We start from the raw sequence: 24355 nt of genomic DNA on the forward strand, positions 1-24355 counted from the left end.
ATTTTCCTCAAGGCCTCTAGCTCTTTCATCTCATGTTGCCAGTCTCTTCACCTGCTTCCATTTATATTCCATACATCATCTTTGTGTGATAAGAAAGTAAGTATACTCCAAGCTAAGTGAGAATGTCTGGTTTATTTTATTCAAGCCACAAATTGAAAGCGTAGCAAAGGAATTAGTATATGCAGTGAAGTACTAGCAAAGCAGGCTCAGTTGGTGATTGGAAGGCTCTAGGGAGACTTCATAGTGACCTTTTAGTATCTAAAGAGTGGCTATAAAAAGAAGGGAACAAACCCTTTTGCAGGATCTGCAGGACAAGGGGAAACAGCTTCAAGCTAAAAGAGAGGACATTTAGATTGGACATAAGGAAAAGGTTTTTTACAATAAGAGTGGTGAGGCACTGGAACAGGTTGCCCAGAGACGTGGTGGATGCCCCATCCCTGGAGACGTTCAAGGTCAGGCTGGACGGGGCTCTGAGCGACCTGATTGAGCTGTGGATGTCCCTGTTCATCTCAGAGAGCTGGACAAGATGTCCTTAAATGGTCCTTTCCAACTGAAATGATTTTGATTATGTTTCAGCCACTACTCAGCTTCCCATTGGAGTCATCCCTCTGCTCCTCATCCTGCCTTGACTTGGACTCTTTCTTGTGCATACACATGCAATCTGGATGCTCATGTGCCATTTCCCTGCTGTTCGTGGCAGCAGTTGCAGTGCGCACATGACAGCTGCACACTGGTACAGGATCACCACAGCACTTCATCCTTTTCTCCTTTCTCAAAAGATGCAATTTGCAGACAATACTATACTGTCTGAAAGGCAGAAAACCTATTTTATGTTGTTCTAGGAATGCGTGCACTCATTTACTGCTCGGCCTGCTGTATGTTCCCAGAGTGTGACAAACACCACGCGATTAACTTAGAAACTGCAACATGTTCAGCTGTCGGTGTTTGAGATTGCTCAGCTGTTCGGCGTTGTCCCGCAGACAGCAGACTGTCCCCTCAGCAATCCGAGCCCTCTGGGCACCAAGGCCCACGGTGGCCGCTGCAGCTTGCGCGGTGCGCCCGGCCCCGCAGGGAGTGCAGCAGGAGGAGGAGGCCGCCTCCCTCACGCGGCCCGGGCCCGCAGGAGCGGCCCAACACGGCCGCGGGACCGACCCGCCCCAGCCAGAGGCCCGGCCCACCTTCTGCCCCTCCCCGGGCTTTATAAGGCGCGGAGTTTCCGCGTCCTGTGACTGCGGTCAGGTGGCTGCGGGGTTCTCTCCTTTTTGTTCCCTGTCCGGTGCGGGTCGGCTCTACAGTAGCGTTGGTGGAGGCGAATTCTCGGCCGGGAAAGTTTGCGGCGCAGTGCCGCAGTCCCGGCAGCGCGGCCGGACTGGGCCGTGCAAGCATGGCTGGCGGGGAAGGGCCGGTGTCCGGCGTGGCGGAGAGCCGGGAACATCTCTTCAAGGTGCTGGTGATCGGGGAGCTGGGCGTGGGCAAGACCAGCATTATCAAGCGCTACGTGCACCAGCTCTTCTCTCAGCACTACCGGGCCACTATCGGGGTGGATTTTGCTCTCAAAGTCATCAACTGGGACAGCAAGACCCTGGTGCGGCTGCAGCTCTGGGACATCGCAGGTGAGGGACGGGGACCGAGGCCTCCCTGAGGAGGGAGGTGTACTCCAGCTCTGAAGCCTGCTGCCGTGGCTTTCTCCTTCCTGTGTTATGCTCAAATCCGCCTTTGAGGTGTGAGTAGTGGGCAATTTCCATCGGGAAGAGGTGTTTTTGACTCTGGTAGGCTGTGGGTGCCCTGTGGGCCAACGCTGGAGCTCTTATGGCTCTCCTCAAAAAGCTGCTCTACTTCTGGCTGCTCACAGCTGCTGCTTCAACTGTCTCATGGCTCCTGCTCTGCGGTGCTTCCAGAGGAAATGTGTCTCCTCCAAGTGGGCTGTGCTCAGTAGGTCCACCTTGCAGGTTAAAGGTATTCCAGTAACTAGAACTGGCCTCAAAAAGGTTGTGCTTCCCTTTCAGTGGTTTGGAGTAGCCTGCTTAATCTAAATGCAACTTTGTGGCCCCTGGTTTGTGCAGGGAGTGAGGGATCTATGTTATGCTCTTTTCTGCACTTCAATGTGTGTCAAAAAGATACTGTGAGTGCACTAAAACAGTAAAGCCCTGTTTCCTTTCCCATGCATGATAAGAACTACGCTGTAATGCCACTGAATCTTAAAGAACCAAACTGTGTACATATCACAGTTAAGTGCTTATGCTTAAGTGTTAAATGACAGATGGCAAATGTTACTTTGCTGTAGACTCCTAAGAAGCCTGTGTTCTCTCAACTTATTAATCATTTCAAGTTGGCATTGCATTTGGCTTTGTATGTAGCTTGGCCTTTAACCTGAAGCTCCCTTTTTCTTTTTCCAGTCTTAAGAACACTTCCTTATATATGGAAATATCTTATTTCAGATACTGTCTTTAAACTTACACTGGAAGATACTAGGTTAACAACTGTTACTGTTTCCACAAACACACTCCTTTGTCAAGTGGAAGCTCATGAAACAGGAAGGGTAATGCACAGCTGATACATCCCTGTGCCAAACCAGTTGAGGGTCGAAATCAGCTGCTTCTGCTTTAAAAATCATCCTAAAACACTTCAGCTATGATTCTCATGCTGAAAGGCCTGCTTCTTACTGCAGTGTGCCGAAACACATGGTCTTTCTGCTGTAGGGAAAAACTAAGATTAATTGTTTTGAAGAGTGGCAGAAATACTGGCAGGATTTTTCTTGTGGCTTCTTTCTGCAAATCACTTTTCAACTTTCTTCAATAAATTGGCAGTGCTGGTGCAAGCTGCTGCAATGCTCTGGCTGTGTTTTAGCAAGTCTGGAGTTGTGAAGATAAAGAGAATGTTGTTCCAGGATTTTGGTGTTTGCGCAGGCAGCTGTTTAAGTTCTTCTCAGCCCTTGGTTTATGACTCTGGAGTAGACGGTGCTCTTCCAAAGCGACCTGTTTCAACAGGCCAAGCAGAAACTTAGATGTACTTGTAACAAAGTTTGGATACAGGTGATGCCCTACTAAGCTAAATGAGTTTTTAGTGTGGTGTTGTATAAAACTCCTGGCTAATCTTTCCCTTATGAAAATAACCCAAAATACAATGACTTTTCCTTTTGCAATCCAAATTTCTATGTTGAATCTGGTAGATTAACTGTTCTGTTTCCAAGGGGCTGGGGGTCCTTTTCCAATAGGAGACTAAGAAAACAAGTAAGCACTTCTAGTGATATTTAATTGGGCTCTGCTGAGACAGTTTGACAGTAATAGCTCAGAATTCTTTAGAACTTGAGGTCTCCATTTAAGTATTAACCACTAAAAGAAAAGGGAATTTAGTATCCATGGGGGTTTCATAGTCCTAAAACTGCAAGTGTACTTGAGCTGGAAAGGTATTCTGCAGTTCAGTCTGTACTTCACAAGTCTTTCTATAGCTCCAAGGGTGTGGAAGTGATCGGAAAGAACTGGGCTGAAGATGACTTCTATATTGTCCCAGAGTATGTTGCCTGAAGCATGTGTCATGAAGTATCTGAGCATATGATAGTCATCCCCTCTTAACTCATTAGTGGAACTGTATTCTGTCTTTCAAAAGCTCACAGATAATTTTGTCTGCTGGTGTATGCAGACAAACAGCTTTAGATCTCTTGAAGAGATCTAAATCTTATGGTAAGTAACACTTCATGTGACTTCCCTGCAAGCAGTGTGGTGCTAGTGCTCTGAATCGAGTTTGATGTACTTAAAAAGGCTTCTGAACACAAGTCAAGCCCTTAAGCAAAGATAAGTATGTTATTTTTTTCCTAGATCATCTTGTAGTTACAAGTCTATCATTAAAAGCTTTCCTCAAATTGCTGTATTCTGTAGGTAAACCAATAACAGAAATGAATAGTGTTGCTCATTCCATCAGCTAAGGACTATAATGCAGATACAGTGCTGGCTTCCAGTGTGAATGTAGCCAAACATCAAACTGATGAATGCTGTACTGTGTATTCCAGTGCTGCAGGTTTGTGAATGTTTTCAGTTTATTGTGTTAGCTCAGGTTTTAGTCATAAATCCATGTAATTGCCTGGTAGGCCCTGACAGTGTTACAGTACCAGTTCTTTTCTGGTGAAAATTGCATTACTTTGTATCCTACGACAGGAAGGCTGATTCCTGCAGCAGAATCAAGGTCTGAGTGCTAAAAGGAGGAAGGGAGCTGTTGTACCTATACTTCCATATTCAGTAAATACTGAGGCATTTTTATTTACATAGACACAGGTTCTAGCCTTTTCAGCAATGGAGATGAGAAAGCTTGAGCAACTACTGTCAGTCACTGTCAAATGATCTTTCTGCTGCATGAAATATTCTTCTTCAGATTATATGCATGTTTGTACAGGAGCAAAACTTCTAAGTCTTAGCTGCCCATGGGCATTACTGCTGTTTTTTATCTCAGCATGTGAAGTTATGCTAAGCAACTCTTCCAGGATAAATTCTGAAAGTATTAAAAGGTTAATCCTCTTCTTCAAAGGACGTAATACATAAGATAACTAGGAGATAAGGATGAGTCATTGTGGCAAAGAGATACAAAAACAAAGGCATCTTAATGATAGGGAAGTTTTTAAACTCTATTTCCATATGCTTGAGATTCATACTTGATGAACGTGCTCTCTTCATCAGTATACTCCATTGACCAGAGCGCAGTGAAGCAGGTGAATACAGCATACTGATGAGACTTTAAACTGTGTTGGAAAAAAAATCACCTCAAGGATGTCCTCTAAATCAATCAGACTTTTGATTTGAAATAGTAAGAGCTGTGACTGAGTAGCATTAGCTTTATAATCATGTTGGCTGCCACTGTCACTCACATCAGCCTATACAAATGTCCAACTCTCTGGAGGGTAGCAATGGTAAAAGTTGTAGATGACCACTTGAGCTTGGATTTCCTGTATGAATGTTACTAATGACATCTGCTAGACAAATGTGCTTTTTTTTTTTAGTAGCTTTCAGCGAGGCATTGATGCATTGTGCATTAGCTTTGCCTACAGTATCCCTTTTCCTTATTCAGAGAATCTTAAAAGTTCTAATTGGAAGAGTGTGGCAATGGAATTGTCAGAACAGAGGAGGAACAATTGTGCATTACATGTTTAGAATACTTTTGTACAAATTTTCAAGAGCTAATGGACAAGACTTGTAGCATGCAAATTTGTTACTAACATGTTGTCTGTCTCCTTGAAAACATTTGAGTTCTGTCTTGAAGAGGATGAAGAAATCACATGAAGTATTTTCCTCAAATGCTAAGCTGAAGGCCTGGAATAACCCATCTCCTGTAAAGACAAATTAACATCTATTCATACATTTGAGATCAAACTTTCAGTTTATTTGGGAATTAACTTGTTTTCATCTTTGGGAAACCATGAGAAATGGGAAAATGAGTGGAGGAAACAATGGATGTTGTAGAAGGGAAGGGAAATGTTTAAACATACTTCACAGTAAGGAAAAGAAACCTGGAAGAAGGATTTGCAGAGTGAGATAATGAAGGCAAAACGCAAGCCTCCTGGCCTAGATACCAAGGATCACCAAGCTATACTTGATAATATGTCCCAGTGAAGTTAGATCTCTCCTCTGAAGTGGTAATGTACTTTGTAGCTACACACTGTGAACTATAACTTCGCACTGTTAAATGTTTTGCTGACATTGTTTCAAAGCTGTTCAAGCCACTGTGTGAAAAATGTTTTAACTTTGAGCAGTTACGTAGCTTATTTTTGTTCTGCATATGTGCTATTGAGGTGCTGCAGGACTGCTGAGTTGTTTCAAGGTACCAGGTCACAAGCTTGTTTCTTGCAGTATAAACTGATTTTTTTTACTTGTGCCTGGAAGTGAGCATAGGATAGAGGCTGAGGGTCTAGACATAACCTGCTCACAACTGTGCTTTGCATTCATGAGATATTCCTAAGAGTGAGGAAAGTGAAAGGAAGAGTGAAAACTATGTACATAAATAGTAATATCAGAAACAGATGCAAAACTTGGAGCTCAGAGCTTTATTTAAAAAACTGGCAAGTGGTCTGAGGTTGTTTGCTGATTTAGCTGGTGAAGGAGGTTCCCGGTGCAACCTCCTTCGTGTGGGGATGGAATCACTATCACTCTGGTAATAGGTGAGGTAGGTCAGAAAGCTCTGTCAGGAGTACTGTGATGAAGTTCAGACTGGCTTAAAAGGTCTGAAGGACCCATGACTGATCTCGGTATGCTTCTTGCATGCATACATGTAAGCATGCCTTTCATGTAAGAATCACTTCATGTTGGCTGAAAATATGCAAAGCTAGCAGACAAATTTTTATGGGAAATGTAGGCCTGCTCATCTGTAAATGCATTGAAATGCTTTCTTAGAAGCAGTAGGGACAAGAAGAAGAACTGTGCATTTCCTTCCTGAAACCACCCTGCTGTGGGAAATCTTGTGTGGGTGTCCTTTCCTGTGACTCCTCTGGAACAGCAGGATTAGGTTTATGAACTTTCACCTGACAATGACTTGCTTTACTTGCTGCTCTGCAGTGAAGTAGTCCAATTTAGTGCTAAACACGTTAAACTTGTTCCTTCTTGTTGTGTCTCTAGCTTTCAGACATCCCTGTGCACCACAAACAAGTGACATGAGTGATGGCTGTTGGTCTTGCTAATAAAGCTATTTCCTTGCTCTGCTGGTGGTACATCATATAGCACTGCAAAGTGCTGCTTCTGTCTTAAACTAAAATTGTGAAAGCCTCTGTGCTGGTTTCTTAAATGTAGCAATTCCACAAGCACATGGAAAATGTTAGTCTTGAAGCTGGGGTTAGGCAGTTATGTACAGTGACTTTGTGTGTATGGGAACTGTTGAATCATGGCCTGAACCCCTGGTTGATCACCTGAGACAAGCACTGAGTCAGCTGTGGGAGCACAGGTGAAGGCAATTCAGCTGTGTGACTGGAAGGGGTGGAGCCTGGCTGCACCTCTCCTAGATCCCATTTTAGGGCTGACTGCCACTAAGGAAGGATCTCTTTCTGGAGATCACTCCTTGGAGTTTTTTCTGTGAGCCTATGACATGGGTGAGCATTTTCACTTATTTCTGATTATCCCTTTCCAATGTGATAATCCGTCTGTACAATGTTCAGATACCAGCCTAACCACGCCACTCTGTATATTTGTTGTCTTGAACAATGTATAATCAGGACTGTTCAGTTAAGTTTCAGTTAGATGGAAAACTTGATAGATGTTCTTACAGTATCTTGGAAATAAGCTTAGAAATTCTTCATAGGCTTTTCTGGTTATCCTCCAAGTAATAGGTTTACGAATGTGATCTTAAAAGTCCAGCTGATCTAGCACACACTTAAAGCCAAGATTACTGTATTGATTTTTAGCAAGCACTCTTAATTTCTATTCACAAGGAAAACATCACTTAATTTTAGTCATTGATCTTCTAATCACTGTGGAATATGTGTAACTTCAGTCTTATTTTCAAGTAGACAAAGTTCATATCATATTAGCAGTTGTTCAGATGTTTCACATTTGGTATGAAGCCATGATAAAAACTTCTGTAGCACTCAAGTACAGAGAACAAAGGATGGATTCATTAAACAGGAGGGGAGAAAGCAAATGGGAAGAAAAATAGCATTTATTGCACAACATAACAAACTTCTGGGTCAAGTTATTAAACTATAAATCTGTGCAGAAATCCACTAACTTAAATTGATTATTAAGTTACTCTTTGAGGCAAGTATTGGCTGAGTTCTTGCCCTTCATGTAATACTGACTCAGAAATTAAGCTATTTGACAAGTCAGCTGTATTAATCTCCAGAGATAAACTAGTGTAGACTGTCATACACTTTTCTTTATGTATGGTTTGCATGGATGTCTATCAGCTTACCCTACCATAGTGTTCCAGCTTCAGAATCTCTGTAACTTTGCCTTATTTACTGACACCCACTTGGCCTTTTACCAGTTGTGATTTCTTTATGTGCACTTCAGATCTAGCTGTCACTGAAGTGCTTGTACAGAAGTACAACTTAAGTTGATAAGTGCTATACGGATGTGTTCAAAACTGATTTTATTTCCTGCATTTTATAAGATGGGTAATTTTAGCAGCCTGGCTCAAAAGTTTCAGTGTTCTGTATAAAATGTTTCTTCTCTGCAGTAGCAATCAAGGATGCTGGAATTAGATTTCAGGGCTGCTGTTAGTATCTTCAACTCCAGCAACACTCACTGACCCGCCTTTACAGTTTGTGAAGGGTTTCCTCCAAATACTCAGGCTAGAAGTTCTGAAGTGACACACCGTGTCGAAAGAAAACTATTTGCAACAAAGGAATCTGTTTCCTTATGAAAGTATGGGAATAATTCTTGCAAAATCATTGAAAGTGTTACTGCTAGTATGAACAGCAGTAAGCAGTGACTGGGAGGTGCAACTTGCTTTTCATGTTGGTAAGACAGTTTTTGAAGTTGTCATCTGGCTACAGATGTGCAGAATGAAGGTAGAGGTGGTGCTAAGATGATTCTTGAGATGTCAGGGTTTTATAGAGCTTGTTTAGAAATAAAACATTCTAACTATGGTTAGGGAAAGCGTAGCATTCTTTGAGTAGTGGTAACTTCTAGGCTAGCTATAAATGCAAATCATTACTCCTTACTGTGTGAACTTTGGCAGCTTTTCAAATGTTTTAAAAAGCCTTTAAGTGTCACTACTAAGAGCTTATGGGAACTTGTTCTTTAAATGCTCCTGGAATAGAGTGCTGGGTAGAGCAAAGTGGCAGCTACTTGATACAGAATTCCAGTGGCACACTGTGTGCCATGACACACTGGTTTAGAGATTAAAATTTTTCAGTCTCATGATATAGTTGTTCTTGAGACAAACTGACTTGTTCTCCTGTATTGTGAAATGCCACAGTACCATGCAGCATCACTGCTAACTACACAGCACAGCTGTTGCTGCATGGTAGTGTGCTGAAGGAGGCAAATTGGGAGTGTGGGGCTTAACTCTGGCAGTTAACTTGTTCTAATGAGCCCAGTTAGAGTAAAATAGGAACCAGCCATTTTTTTTTCCCACATGTTCTGTATTGATGTCTAGTTAGAAATTAGTTACTTTAGCTGAGCTACACTTTCAAGGGACAAAAATCTACTGTTTAGTCAAACTTCCTGGTCTCAATTTATTTGTTGAAGATGCAAGCAAAAGAAGTGAAATGTGAAGCTGTATCAGCCTATTAGATGTTCTTGTACAAACTGTCATACTCCTATATGCATTTGATGCTGTACAAAGCTAGCTGAATTACAAGTGTTTGCCTCAAAACTTACTAGATAGCTGTTAAAGCCAGCTCAGGCAATGTTAACTCACTGGATTAGCCAAGGGCTACAAGCAGCAAAGAGGTTTCAGTCTTACGGTAAACTTCCCTATGAGAACTGTGAAATTTTTTTGAGAAAGAATGGTTCCTACTTAGCTTTTCTACCTTGTAGAAGAGAATAGTGTGCTTTTACAGTCTGTAAGGATGGTAGATGTGATCAATTTTCCTGACAGAAATCGGGTGCCTAGCTTCTCAGCATCTGTACTGAGGTGCTTCTGTTGTTTCATTGATTAGCCACCAGAATTTTCAAGTGGAAAGGCAGTATGTGACTTGTTCAGATTTTGGCTCTACTATGCAATGAAACTTTAGAGTGAACTACTTTCTAACATTTTAGAATGAAACAGACTCATGAAAACACATCAAATTATGACCTAAACAACATGCCACTACCCCTGAACTGACATTAGTCAGTGGTTTCAATGACTGCAACTAGTCCAGAATAAATCTCTCAAATACATACTCTGTATACATATAGCATTTGCTATACTTTGGATGTTAGGTCAGAACATTCGCACAACGGAATTGCACCTTGCAACTTCCTTTGCAACATGGCACTGTCTAGTGTAAACATAACTAGCGTACCAAAGGTTAAGATGGGTGTCAGATGAGTAGGGATGAACTGGTTATTTCTTTATTGGAAAGCCTTTCTCTGAGGGGTGTGGTATGCTTACTTTCAGGAAGTTATCCTTCTGGAGATCAGTAGTTTTTTCCTATACCAACTTTAGTAAGAAAGGACACCACAAATTCACTTAAAAATTACCCGGGCCTTTTTTTTCTTGTACACTGTACGAGCCGCAGGCAATGAAACTTTGTAGTGCTGCCTAATACAGGAAAATGAAATATTCTTCTTCTCACTTTTAACCTCTTAATGTTTGTCATCAGAACCACAAATACCAGATATTACTTTCACAGTGGTGAAAAATGAAAGCTTCACTTTTACAACTTACAGGTTCCTAATATCTACCAGAACTGCCAGTCTAGTTTAAACACTGTGTAATCTTGCATTTATGGCTTAAATGGGTAAGAAAGAGGAATGGAAAGACAACTAGTACTGACCATTTTGGAATCTGGCTGCCTGCTCTCTCAATCTACAGCTGCTGCCCATGTGAAAAAGCAGGCAGTCACTTGAGAATGTCCTGTAAAACTGATAGTGGTTTGGTTAACCTACTTTTTGCTGAATAACAGATTTGCTCTAATTGAGTGAGACAGTTCTGGGACAAGCTGTCCTGGTGTGGGGAGACAGTGGAGGAAATACTATCAGCAGTGGTGGGTAGCTTGGAAGTAATATATTTGTATGTCTTGCTAAAGAAGTACTCCCCCCCATCAACACATACCTGAATCTGGTGGTGCTAAAATGTGTTTCAAGCATCTGGAGACTGGGCCAATACTTCCTCAGGGCAAGCCTGAATATTTATCTTGCATTCTACATCTAGCTATAAGACCATCAGGCATTCAAAATGTAGTCTGTTCTTGCTTGTCTCATTAGGGATTTAGGTAAGTTTTCAGTGGGACAGTGGTTCTAACTCTTAGTGATGGGATTGGGCCGCGTGCCCAACCCATTTGGATGGTGCTGTAACTTAAATCTACCATGCTGAGTGATGTGAACTGTGCTGAGAGCTGGAATTGTAAGTTAGGAGCTGTCACTGAGATGTTCCCCTGATAATATGTAAGAGCTTGACCCTAGACATCTGGACAGCCTGAGGTTTCAGTCTTCTCTATAGCAGCATTGCTGAAGCAGGAGAGAAAGTGTTCATTACTCCAAGGAGAGGGAAGATGAGGAAGAAAAGTTTTCATTTGCTGTTGATTTTTTTTTTCAATTCTTTCCAATCTAGGTTGAGTAAAAACAAATCCTTCAAACCATTTAAGGACAATGAGACAACTAATTTGTAGAGTTCAACACTGAAGACTGAACTGTACAGCATATTAGCACAGGTACATGTTTTGCTAGCATGCTATATGGTTAGTAGGCAGAATAGTTGATAGCAGGAACCCGAGAGCCATGGTGCTGACAATCATATTGGAGCTTTTCTGGCTTGGTGATGGGTGTCCTGAATCTGAGATGATGCTCAGTGAAGTCTAAAAGGACCTAGACTTTCTTGAAGTTACTTACCAAAGGCTGAGCATAGTGCCGGTCTCACTGAGTCTATCCTAAATGTTCACTGAACTTTGGTTTTACTATTTTTTTTCCACAGTTCATTAAAGGAGGCTTCTTATTATATACATATGGAGTATTTACTTGCACTGTTCTATTTTGTTCATGCATGTACACAGATTTGTACTGCAGTGTAGCTTGATGCATTTTCACTTTATACTTCATATAATGGTAGTTGTGTGCAAGCCTTTTCTCTGGTAAAATTTGTCTTCTGCTTTGTACTATAGAAGTTGGATAGTGCCCCTGGAAGTACAAGATAGATGTATGTGAGGAAACTAAGTGATGTTCCTAAGTACTGTTGACTGTGATCAACATTGACTTTGTAGCAGAATTGTTACCTAACAGATTGCTGCTGTGACTAGCACTGAACTTCTGTTCTGGAGGGAGCCAGTATCAACTTTGAGATACTTACGTGTTTCCAAATGTGTTAACTTGTAAAACATTGAGCAGGAGGTTCTTTTAAGGCTTCTATAGGGAGTGCAATCAGTAGTTCTGTACCTGCGGGAGCCTCATCGCAGTACTCAGGCCACCAGTGAAGACAGCTAAGGAACCTTCTTTCACTAGGCTTTCAGTAATGTTACCCTTTGAATTTTGTCATGACTCATTCTCTCTTGAGAGTCATGGTGAATGGTTGATCCTTCTCACAAAAAAAGGAGAAAATTCAAGTATTCCCAGATTAAATTATAATAAGCAGGCCAGTGTTAATAAGCATCATGTGATACTGAAGTTTGCTATATTTAAAACTGTACTTGAGATTTTTCCTGTTGAAATGAAAGTAGTATAACTGTAACACCTTGGCAGGTTGGAACTTCTAAGCATCTTGAACTTTCCTAATTGACTCAGTAGGACTCTGACCTCTGACTTTCTTCACTACTGTGAAGAAAAAAGTATTGCTGATCTCTTGGCTTGGTTTTATAGATTATTTCTTATGTGGGCAATTTCTTATTAAACTGCCTTAGAATGCCTTTCAACATTCTAAAGGACAATGTTAGCTATAGCTGCTTGGCTTTATTTGCAAGCTGAGTACTTAATTATTTATCAGATGTTGACAACTGTTACTGGGTCTAGGGGGAAAAATGATAAAACTTGTGGGAATGATCTTCAAAGTTACTTGCTGACTGGAAGCAGAACTCTTCAGCTAGCTGTGCTTTCACTTCTGGATGGCTTTAGCTTCAGTCGTATTAGTATAGCTTAGGATTACTCGATACTGAACTGCTAGATGTGTTTAAAATCAGTTTTTGAGATCTGGCCATTCATTGAGGTGAGTAGCCTGTCAGTATCCTTCTTTCAGCAAGAGAAACTATTTGTTTCACAATTCTTCCAGTTGTCAGGCCTTCTTAACACATGGTCATCTTTTCCTTCCTCATCAGTGACACAATTTTTGGAGAATGTCATAACGGTTAGTTTTGTTTGAGAGAGAAGTTAAACTACTTCTAGTAGTAGTGCTCTTGATGAAGAAAAGGGGTTAAATGCATCTAATACAGCCTAGGTTTCTCAGAGTAGCATTGCTTCAGAGTAGACTAGGATAATTAGGTCATACAGAGTAGGGGAACTTGTTCTATGCTTTTGGTATTGTCAGGTAAACCAAAACCTACTTTCCCAGTGGAGAGCATAGCTGGGAGAACTTCTAGATAGGCCACTTTGCTGTCAGTAAGTTGGTTCCCTGCATATTAAGGATTTAGGTATAGGAGAATCCTTCTGGAGGAATGAACCCATACATACCCAATACCATGCATATCCAGCAGTAATTTGCACACTTAAGTTGCTTTTTCTAGCTTCAGTTTCCATCCTATAAGCAGTAATTAAGGTCAGCATTAATAGTAGAAGCACATTAAAAAGCCAGACCACAGTAAGTCACGCTGCTAAACAGGACTCCCTTGTGTATTTCTTGCACTGGGAAAAACTGCTATAGGAACTTAGGTGTTTGTGTTTATATATAAATAAACCTCAAGAAAAGGCTGGCACTTCCTGATTCTCATAGTGGTAACTCATCTCTTGTAGTAAATGAAGGTTTCTATTGTCAGATTAGGCTATAAGTCTTTTCTTAAATTTAGCTTTCAACTTAAGTTTGCTCTGTTACAATATAAGCTGGGAATCAAGAAAAGCTCCTGAAGTTCAATACAGGTTTAAACTAAGCTGAATTCCTGTTGAAATACTGTAGGGAACCAAACTAGTTCCCAGTGCAGGACATATGCAATTGTTTCACTTACTGCTGTTGCAATTACTGGAAAATATGGTGAGGTGTGCTGAGTCATTTAGATGTGAAAACTCTGTGGTTAGAGAATACAGAACTCTGCACTGTATGCAGCCACTTTTGTACCCCCAAACATAACCTCTGCCCATGACTGCACTGTAGCTTGGCCTGAACCCCTGAGACAGAATAATGTCTGTGCTTCTGTCAGGCAAATCAAAGCAATACACCTACCAGCATGACTAATCCTCTTTGTCCTTTCCATACTGCTGTAGTAACCACATTGTTATACTCCAGGCCTCTTCCACAGTTCTGTGCACTAGACACTAAGTCTAGTTTCATCTGGTCACTTTTAGCTTTTTCACCTCTAGGGTATGATCATTTTCCTGTACTATTCAGAACTATTCTCACACATTAACTACGCTATGACAAACCTGCTGTACTTAAGGAAGGGAATGAGAAATTGCTGGTTGGACAGGGCGCAGCAAAAACTCTGTACATTCAGCTTCAGTAATAAATGTAGAGAATGATGTTCAGACTCCAAGCTTTGGAGTAGTGGTGGTCTATGGTTTGCTTTTTTCTGTGTAAGTTTTCTGCAAACAGAAAAGCACTTGCAAATGCTTTGCCTGAAAGATGTGTTAAACTTCAAAATGTCCATCTAGAATGTATGTCATTGCCTATGAGAGGCTCTGCTTGAAGCCTGTATATTATCACAAGTAATAGGACTGTAGAGAGTCTACTTGGTTTATACTGAATTCTCTTCCTGACTCATGCAATGTGCCTGTTACTACAATGAACTCTTAACTTCTAGGCCAGTCATGTTATTGCCTATGTTGTCTGCATGGAATAAAGATCATACCTATCCTTATGACTCTTTTGTATAGGTTGGAAGAGCAATCTCATGGGGGTCAATTGATAGCATGTATGAGTCCTAGAGGGGAAAGCTCTGGAATTTGGGATAATTCAGAGAAGAGTAGCGCTCAGACTGAAATACATGATCTATAAAAGATGTTAATCTGTAATATTACAGTAGTGTTTTTCTTCCTTCTCTGCTTTCACTCCAATTTAAATTGCACAAGAATAAGCACTGTTTTTTCAAACATAAAGCTTATTCAATAAGGGAGGAGAAAAGAAATCAGACTTCTCAAAACCAGCTAGAAGTATGACTAAAATTAATTTCTTAGGCAGCTGAAGGCAACACTTAAATGAATGCTGCAGAATGTGAAGAAAATACAGGTAAGTGTAGGTTTAATCCTTGGACATAACTGCTCCCTCTTCTTAGAGGGGAAACTGGTCACATTCACTTACAGCATGTACAATGAGCTGATAATCTGGGGATTAAGGAGAACTTTTAGTTTTCATATCTATTGACTGTGCTGTCTGTTATGTTAGAAGCAGTCTTCCAATGGATCAATATCACAATTTTTAATATAAATATCTATAAGCTTTTTGAAAAACTCAGATGTAATTAAAAAAATTTACACATTCAGAAACTGAATAAGAATTACTGATGTGATTGTTCCCTTCACTGCTTCATGTTCACATGCAGTAAATGACAGTGCAGATTTGTTTCTAAGCTGTTTAAGAGCTACACTGAAGAAATCATTCATCAGAATACTGAGATTGGTACAGAGCAGTAGAAATTAAGATCATACTTTTGTGAGCTTAACCTGTGGTGTATAGGGATAAACTACCTGAACTGAAGACAAGACTTGGCACTCCTGCCTGGTAGGAAACATCCCTATTATATATGAACTGATGATAACAGAACTACCTTCCTTAGGCCATTCCAGGCTTTCTTATGCCTGTAAAACAACACAGATCACTTCTGTACAACTTTTCTGACACTGCAGAAGGAATGAGCCTCTTCCAGTGACAGTCAGGTACACACTTGGTGCCCAGCTTGTTGGTCCTAAAAGTCTTGAACAGAAATCCTGCATCAAAACTTGAGATTTGAGTATGGAGGGAAGAGCTTTCCTCTTGTGTATGCTTCCTGTGACCACAGAAGAGATACTCAGCTGGTAGTCAGTAAATTCCTGTTTACCTTCTGTTCCCCTAAATGTTGGTTTGTGATGTTGTTTCCTGCACCATTGTACTTTGAGGTTGTACAGAGAGGGGGAAAAAGTCCTCTTCCTAGAACTTTATGGTTCTCTGGAAGCTACTACTGATTCTGGGCAATTCTACCAGGTGCTTAGTCTTCTCTGAAAGTGTCTGTAGGGGATGAGCTAATCTGAAGTATACTGACCTTAAACTAGCATGCTGTGTCAAGTTCCTTCATCTAGTGACTTCTGATTCATTTCTGAGCAGATAATGCCTAGTTCTTCTGGTGACTGTCCTTGTAAATCAAAGGTAAACTTGAATGTTCATGGGGGGGGGGAGGATGATGATGTTCCAAGTTGAATTCCTTACTCAGCATGTACTTCGTATGTTCTAGAATACTAACAGCTGAAGTGAGAATATAGTGTGAAACTGAAATATAATGCTGGAACCACTTCTGCCAGTGGAGGTTTCTGAACAAAGTAGAAAACCATTTTAGTAGTCCAAATCTAAAGTGACATGCTCACACCTAGCACTTGACGCAGTTGTGCTCACTTAAGTATTAGTGCAACAGTCTGACCGTCCAAATGGTGAACTGGGCACTAATACTACTTCCTGAGTATACTGACAACAAGAGCTGTATGGTACTTTAAAAAAAAAAAAGCCTTTTCTTGTCTGATGATTAGTTTGTTTCTGAATTTTTATTATGAACAATTGTACTTTAACTATTTTGTTCACCTTGTACCAAATCCCAGGGCTTCAGTAGAACTCCTGTAGTTAGAAACTATTACAGAGAGGTCTGACTTTAAAACAAAAAAAACCTTATGAAGAACTACTAAACTAGCTCCTTTCAAGCTGTCCCAAAGGGAAAATATCTTCAAAAGATGAGTCCTTCAGAGGATTCATTGAAAGTTGCTTGCATTGGTGCTTGCAGAAAGCCTTGTCTGCCCTCCAGAAAAACCTTGTTTTCTTAAATGTGTACTTGAAGTGGCTAGGTTTACATCTAAATCATACAGAAGCTGCTTTTATGGGAAGAACACCTTATGTTGAGTTGTGCTGATAGTGTTTTTAGGCATTACTTCTCAAAGGGCCCTACTAAAAACTATATTTTAAAGCTTTCTTGTCATTAGTATACAACTGCGACTTGTCACATATGGGAGTACATAGTGGCTGTTACGATGATCTCATGTAGGATGGAAGAGACAATGTATAAGCTGTTAAAAGACCTAAAGGCTGAACTTGTATGTACTAACCTGGTAGTCTTTAGTATAAACTGTGGTGAACACAAGTACATAAAAACTGTCACTTTTTTCCTTTTCAGGCCAGGAGCGTTTTGGAAATATGACAAGAGTATACTACAAAGAAGCAGTTGGTGCTTTCGTGGTCTTTGATGTCACAAGAGGCTCCACATTTGAGGCTGTTTCAAAATGGAAGCATGATTTGGACAGTAAAGTACTTCTTCCGAATGGCAGCCCCATCCCTGCTGTTCTTCTTGCAAACAAGTGTGACCAGAAGAAGGATGGCAGCCAGAATCTTTCTCAAATGGACCAGTTCTGCAGAGAAGGTGGCTTTATTGGATGGTTTGAAACATCTGCCAAGGTAAGCATTAAACAGATGTTTAAGTGTGCTTTCTATTTGCGTTAGAGCAGATGAATGTAGTCATATGGAAAAGAAATTTATCAAGTGTAGGAAGTGACAGTTCAGATTCCAGCGTTCAGTGAGAAATAGAAGTGGTGTGCAGGATAGTTCATTGCTAAGGAAGGCTTCAGAATATTTAGTTTGAACTGCATCTTACATTCAGACAACACTGAAGTGGAAACAGTAACTGAATTCAGTAAGGTTTTTTTGAGCTTGCATGCATCAGATCAGTGGTGTTCTTTAGATGTCAGTGCTAGTAAATAGTGATTGAACTGACAAAAAAAAATACTGCCACTTTAAGTGGAAGAATTCCCATTGCAGCTTTTTCGCTGGTGTGTATAGGAAGTAGTAAGAATCCAGATAAAGCTGTCTGCTTGCTTGCTGCTATCTACCTAGATGATGATCCTAAACCACTCTCTTCTTTATCAAGTAGTGGCAAGACCAAACTAGGGAAAATCTAATTGCCCAGTTAAGGAGAAAGTGAATCTAAGGTACAGGTGCTTTATTCCAAATAAAGCTTACCTTTTGAGTAGTTTCAAATATTGCACAGCTTTAATCAAATTCAGCCAGTGTGCATACATGGTTACAGAAGCTTAGTTGGAAGTGAAATCAACAGCTTCTTAACCTAACTGCCTTCACGCTGAAAAACCTTTAATCTCAGGCATTGATGTGTGTGACAAGGCCTGTTACTGGTCTGACTGCTAATTCTTTTATATTAAGATAAGCTTCAAGATCCTTCTCTTCCCTTGAGTTGCCTACTTCCTTCAGTTGTTGCTGACAAACTGGCATGAAGTATACTTGTGCGAGAGTCATTTCTATCACCTGATGATGCATTTTTTCAAAGATCTGTAAGAGGAATAGCAAGAAACAGATCTCTTCCTGACCACCTTAAAATAAGGAATAGGGATGCACAGTGGCTAAGGTACTAGACAGAAATACAGTTCTAGGTATTCTGCTTACGCAACATTCTTTGGAGTATAAGTTAAGATACTTCTCAAAGCATGCATAAGAAAATGGCTGGATGAGTCTTCTTGACTTTTCTGAGTTTTTGAGGCAGATTCAAAAGATTTTTCAATAAATGAGTGTTTATACTGCAGCAGAAAGAGGAATAGGCCCCAGAAAGCCTCGCACTACTAAAAACAGTGTAACTGCCTGCTATCTTTCCTGATACATAAATGCAACTTGGCACTTATGAGTTTTTCAAACATGGATGATTTATCCCCAGACTACACAGTACTTGGGAGTCAAGCTGTCCTTAATGTTTGGTGGGTGAATGGCTTTACTAAACTTTTTTAATGATTTTTCTGTTTACCAAAGGCAAATTTGAGCAATGATGTGTTACATCTAAGCTGTCTATGTTCTGCTGATGGCTGCAGAGAAGTTTATATTTGGCCAGCTTCTAATAGGGGAGTGTGACTTTGTAAAAGCAAAAAAAAAAAATCCAACAAACAATTTAACTTGTTTGCATTCCTATTTTTAGGACAACATCAACATAGATGAAGCTGCTCGATTCTTGGTGGAAAACATCCTTGCCAACTATAAAACCTTCCCTAATGAAGAGAATGATGTGGGAAAACCAAGACTGGACCTAGACCCGTTGAAAGCAGAGAGTAAATCACAGTGCTGCTAATGCTACCACTGTTTGGCGAATGTGATGGAATGAGCAGCAAGACTGTTCCTTAAATCAAACTGCTGCTATGGTGCTGCATTGTGACAATCCATACGGAGTGTCTGGTATTATCTGAACAGGTGATTCTTGTGGGTGTTTACATACTCAGTTTCATGCTAAACAGGAGTATCTTGTGAGTTCTCTTGCCTCTTGGGTGGCTTCATCTAAATCTGATTAGTTGCTTGCTTGAGAACATAAGGTAGTGTTTACACTCCTAAAAAGGAACAGAGATAACATTCAGTGTCTACTTTGCATTCTAGGATAAGCTACATTCCAAACAAGACTCACTCATGGCTTTAGCTGAACAGACACCTGTACCTCTACTGAATATTTTTCTTTTGTCACCAATAATGCTCTACTTTAGCCTGACTTCTCACCTATATACACTTGTACTTATCTGTCTCCACTATAAGGGTCTGTTTCCTTGCTAGCTCTCTTGGATCAAGACATTCTGGAAATCTTGAAGGGGCCAATATCATTGGTATGTTCACCAGGATCAAGTGGAGTAGACTGCTTTCACCACTGTGTAAGAACAAGATAGGTAAAGGTAAATGATTTTATTGAATGGAAAAGCACTGTTAAATAGATACTATCAAAAATACATCTTCAGCTATTCAAAGAATATTACTTTCAGCTAATACTTCACCTGTGAAACACATAAATCAATACAGTTGCATTTCTGACATACCTATGGTAATTACACTTCTATGCACTTCTAGAAATAATCATCCAGAAGCCTTTTCATGCACTAACACCAAAAACTTTAGCGAGACTAGGTTACATAAATATCTTGCTGTCCTGTGACAGTGAACTTGCTTTTTCCATTTTTTCTGGAGATGGTTCTGAGTATTTTGAATAAGAATAGATGCCTTGGAAGAAATAATTCAACTGGATCTTTGTAGCTTGTCAAAGATCCACTCCTTCCTTTTTGAATTTTAGAACAGTGCTGCACTCTTCTGACTACTCAGTTTGTGAACTAGCTTACCAGTTTGTAGCTCTGTGTACTGAGATGCTTGCTTCCTTGTTATAACCGATATATTTCTGGCAGCAAATGAAGATTAAAAGGAGTAGAGAACTTCAGTTCTTGGTCATTTTCATGGAATTTTGTCTCTGCTTGGCTGAAATGGAGCTCTGGAGCTCCTCTTAATTTTAAAGGGTTTCTTCTGTCTTGATACCTCACTGCTACTGGCTTCAGGATTCTTAATTTGCTTCTCTGATGGTACTGATGTTTAAGTAAACATCAGCATGAAGTATGTGCCAGATTGGATGTACTTTAATCTGTATTGAAATTACCTAGGCTGTTGTCTTTTCTAAAGAGTAACATATTTTTAAGAGACAAATAAATATATTTGGGCATCTTATCTTGTTAGTGTATGCTTTTGAATGAATCTTCACATCATGTGTGCCATAAAGGTGTTTTCAAGTATCAGTGAAAATATTTATTTCAGCAGTTGCTATGGTAAAGGCTTTTTTTAGATTACCACAGTACAGAATGGCATAAACTAAAACCAGGTTTAACTAGTTGAGGGTTATAAGTTCAGGCTGGACAAAATCTTAGAACCTTTCTAATCTTTCTCAAAGCAAGGTTGTACCAGGCTGTTCAGGCCTTCATATAGTATTCTGGTCTTAAACATTCAATGGCAGACTATATGACCTGCAGGAAAGCTGTTTCAATGCCTGACTGTCCTCATGAGCATTTATCTAGTCTGATAATGTCCATGGTATCACATCTTCCCACTGTGTAACACTACAAGGAATGCATCCATTTTGCTTGTACAGATTAGTCAAGCTTTAGATGTCCATCTACAGGCTTTTTGAAGTTGAAAGTAGCAAAGCTTCAGAAAGCAAGTTGAACCCTATCTGTGTTCCTTGTTTGCTGGCTTGTTTGGGTTGTTAACTGTGCTAGTTAACCTGGAACTACTGTAACTTTCCCGTTCTCTCCAGAACAAGTTAACTTGGACTGTAAATCCACTTAAACCCACTTAACCTCCAACATGCGTCTTCTAAACTTAAAACATAACTAGTGGAGAATTTGCACAGCCTGTTGGTTTCATGCTTGTATAAATCAAAATGTATGATTAAAATCTCTTGACAAATTGTGATTTCATGTTCAATTTGCTTGAGATCAGTAGGATTAACAGACCCATGAAATGACAGGAAGGATTTTTAATACTAGAAAAAGGTCAGTTCTTTATCTAGTGTGTTTAAAAACTAGACCATTTATAACATTAATTCCTTGAATACCTACCTGACTACAGAAGTTGCCAGATGTGGTAGACTTCAGGTTATTGGTTTTATTTTGTCTTTTTTAATCATGCAACTACTCTGCTGTTTCTTATTCTTAGTTTTCAAACTTACAGCAGAATGAAAATCAAGATGAAGCTTTGGGACTCTACCTGAATGCATGAATCTTCACCGCCTTGTCAATGACAGTGTAACCCTGTACAGATTAGTTTTGTAGATCTAAACTTCTGCTTGAAAAGCTACTGCTGTTTATGTTTCAGTGATTTCCTTCTCCTGGGTATAGCTAGCTAGCTTCTGAAATTCTAAATGAATGTAGAATGATCAAGATTGTCAAACTGTATAGTAGTTTTGATGTGTTATTGACTGGAGAAGTTGAGCCTGAGTGATGTTCATGTAATACCAACAACAAAGATCAATCACAGTAGACATGGAACCCTATTTTAATTAACACAATCTCTGGTTTGGAAAGATTTCTGGAAGTTTAGGCTACTTAACATCAAGCTAATAAGTTGATGTCTAACATCATTTATTTTATGTGTACAGGATATAATGTAGTAAAATGATGATTCATTTCAATTTTTTCATATGAACTGAAGTCCTTTGCTACTTTTTATTATCTTTTGCAAATTAGAATATGCCAACCATAAAGTAAATGACTTCGTTTCTTGGTCCCTGTATTGAAGGAATGATTTGAGATAAGAACTTGAGTAAAAATCTGAGTCGGTGCTTCAAGTAAAATGTCTTACTTGGCTTTATTCCATCTTATTAAATAAAGGCTGGAGATAGCATATAGTTGTTCTGCACTGTAGTTGTGCAGTATGTGCGGGTTATGCAAAATACCTTCTATTCATTTAAGAAGGTTAATTATGAAAACTGGAGAAATTGCTGATCCTTCTGTAATTGTCTATGTGCAGCTTAAATGCAGTGGAAGGAAAATAAGCCATTTCCAGATCTGAAGATCTTTGTTTAAGATTTTCAGTTAGTTCAGTTAGTTGTTGAGTCTCAGTAGCATTCAGTCCTCTTAAATTGTATAAATCCTTGCTTGTATGTAGTGATTTATTATTGGTAAATACTTCTTATATACTGTTTAATAGATGGTGATGGGGAAAATAGAAATATTTGAAGTGATATCATGGTATTGAATGTTGAAGTATTTTGCTTTAAAATTATTGCTCCCTTATCCTTCTTCTAGCTTTAATATATTAATGACTTTGATTCTAAAATGGAGAACTGACTGCTTCTTTCCTCCTTTACAATACACTTTATTTGCTATGGAAACAGTTCTCTAAATGTGCATACGCCTTCATTCTTCGTATAATAAGATACTGGAAAATATAAGAGAAGAAGATGACAGCATACTTCACAGGAGTGAAAAATGTATTAGCAGAGTGCCAGAGATCTAAATAATGATTCTGTATTGAAATGCATCATTTACTTGGCAGCATGTGAAAGGTCACTTCAGAGCTCTTTGTTCTTCAGCAGAACTCATCAGTGTAAGGAACATGCTAGATTCAGGTATATCTAGTGAAGATTTGGAAGGGATTGTGCCTGTACTGCATATAATCATCTGAAAGCTCTGTAAGATTGGTTCTTTGCCTTCTTTTTTTGCCTTAACAAACCACCCCAAATGCGAAGACAGTACTCAGTGTGTTAAATAGACATGATAACAAATTCTTTTAATGCTTTCTAAACGTGTTCTTTCAATGAAAAATTACTAGCTTAAACATTTTATGTTCTTTACGTAGGCTCATTATTAGTAAATTCTACTAGATAGTTATCGTTTCAGTCTGTATACAGAATGCTTCCTGCTCTAACTACCTTAAGAAAAACTTTATAGGGAGGGGATGGTGTTTGAATACCTTGGCTTGGAAGATCTACAAGTAGAGGACCACCATCTCAGTACTTATTACATTACATTTTTTTCACAAAGATATAAAAGCTGAGCGTAGTGCTCTTGCATCTTATCATTTGGCTTGAATTCTAGATGGAATTAAAATAGGTAGGATTCCTAGCCTTGTCACCTTTGTAACACCTTGTGACCTTGTAATTTTAAATATTTGAGAGTAAAAGGTAGGAGCTCCATGTCATGTGCTGTTTTAATATTAAGGGTTTGGGTATATTTTTTTATTGTTCTTGGAAACTTAATTATTCAGTCCTTTGATAAAACACAAACTTCAAAATAGCTTTTTTCTTTTCTTTGAAATTAGAACCTTAAGTTGTTTGTCATAATGATCCTTCTGAAACTTGAAGTTATGCTAATAATTATTTGACCTGTTAAAAAGCTCTTAGTTCCTTAATTAGACAACATGAGCATTTGGCTAATTCTGTTTCTAAGCTTCTGTCATTTACTGGTGTATGTTAAAGTAATGTGTCATATCAATCCAGAAAAATGGACTTTCAACCCCTCACATTCAGGTAGGTTTGCTTTTTAACTTCTGGCTTTCAATCTGCTTTTCAAGTGTCTTGTAAATCATAGCACTGAATGTTACCCTATTATTATAGTTGAGCATGTTAACAGTTTTCACTGTTAATATTTTGTCCAAGCCTCTTTTGTTACAATGACTGAATTTGATTTGTTTTTTTTTTGACAGTGCTATCCCTGTTTTGATGTAGCAAAACATCTGCCCTATCAAGATGCATTCTGTATTAAATTATTATGCCTCAAACATTTCATGCTCAGTATTTCTTCAGTACAATAAAACAGATCACTTGTATTGTTCACAAAGATTACCTCTAGTCCCTTTGCTCTGTATAGCATCTGTCCAGTTTAAGTGCTAATGCTTCTATATAGATGTTCATGTGACAAAGTACTCGGCTTAGAACTTAAGATTTGTTTTGTTCAACTGCACCTTTCCACAGGGTACCCCAAATCATTGCCTTCTAATATTTTCTTGTTTAATGAGGGGAGCAGTTACTTTCTTTAGGTTATTGCTTTTGAGTACAACTAGATGAGATTACTGTAGCTCAAATAGTTATGGCACTTGTCTTATCAAATGTGTGATGGCACAAGTTTGATAATATTCATGCCCCTTCCACATTTCATATGTTGGAGAATATAAAGTGTGTTGCAGTACTATTTTT

The 24355-nt window shown here is 39.4% G+C and overlaps 1 protein-coding gene across 1 annotated transcript; it reads left to right on the forward strand.

Annotated features, from left to right (window-relative positions):
- Window positions 1-1227: 1227 nt before the first annotated feature.
- On the forward strand, window positions 1228-24001 carry RAB32 (RAB32, member RAS oncogene family). Its single transcript, NM_001277672.2, has 3 exons — window positions 1228-1613; window positions 17045-17322; window positions 18842-24001. The coding sequence occupies exons 1-3, from the start codon at window positions 1385-1387 to the stop codon at window positions 18989-18991; spliced, it is 657 nt and encodes a 218-aa protein (NP_001264601.1). The 5' UTR covers window positions 1228-1384; the 3' UTR covers window positions 18992-24001.
- The last annotated feature ends 354 nt before the right edge of the window (window positions 24002-24355 follow it).

The sequence above is a fragment of the Gallus gallus genome, chromosome 3 (assembly GCF_016699485.2).
Source record: "Gallus gallus isolate bGalGal1 chromosome 3, bGalGal1.mat.broiler.GRCg7b, whole genome shotgun sequence".
NCBI classification, from domain to species: Eukaryota; Metazoa; Chordata; class Aves; order Galliformes; family Phasianidae; genus Gallus; species Gallus gallus.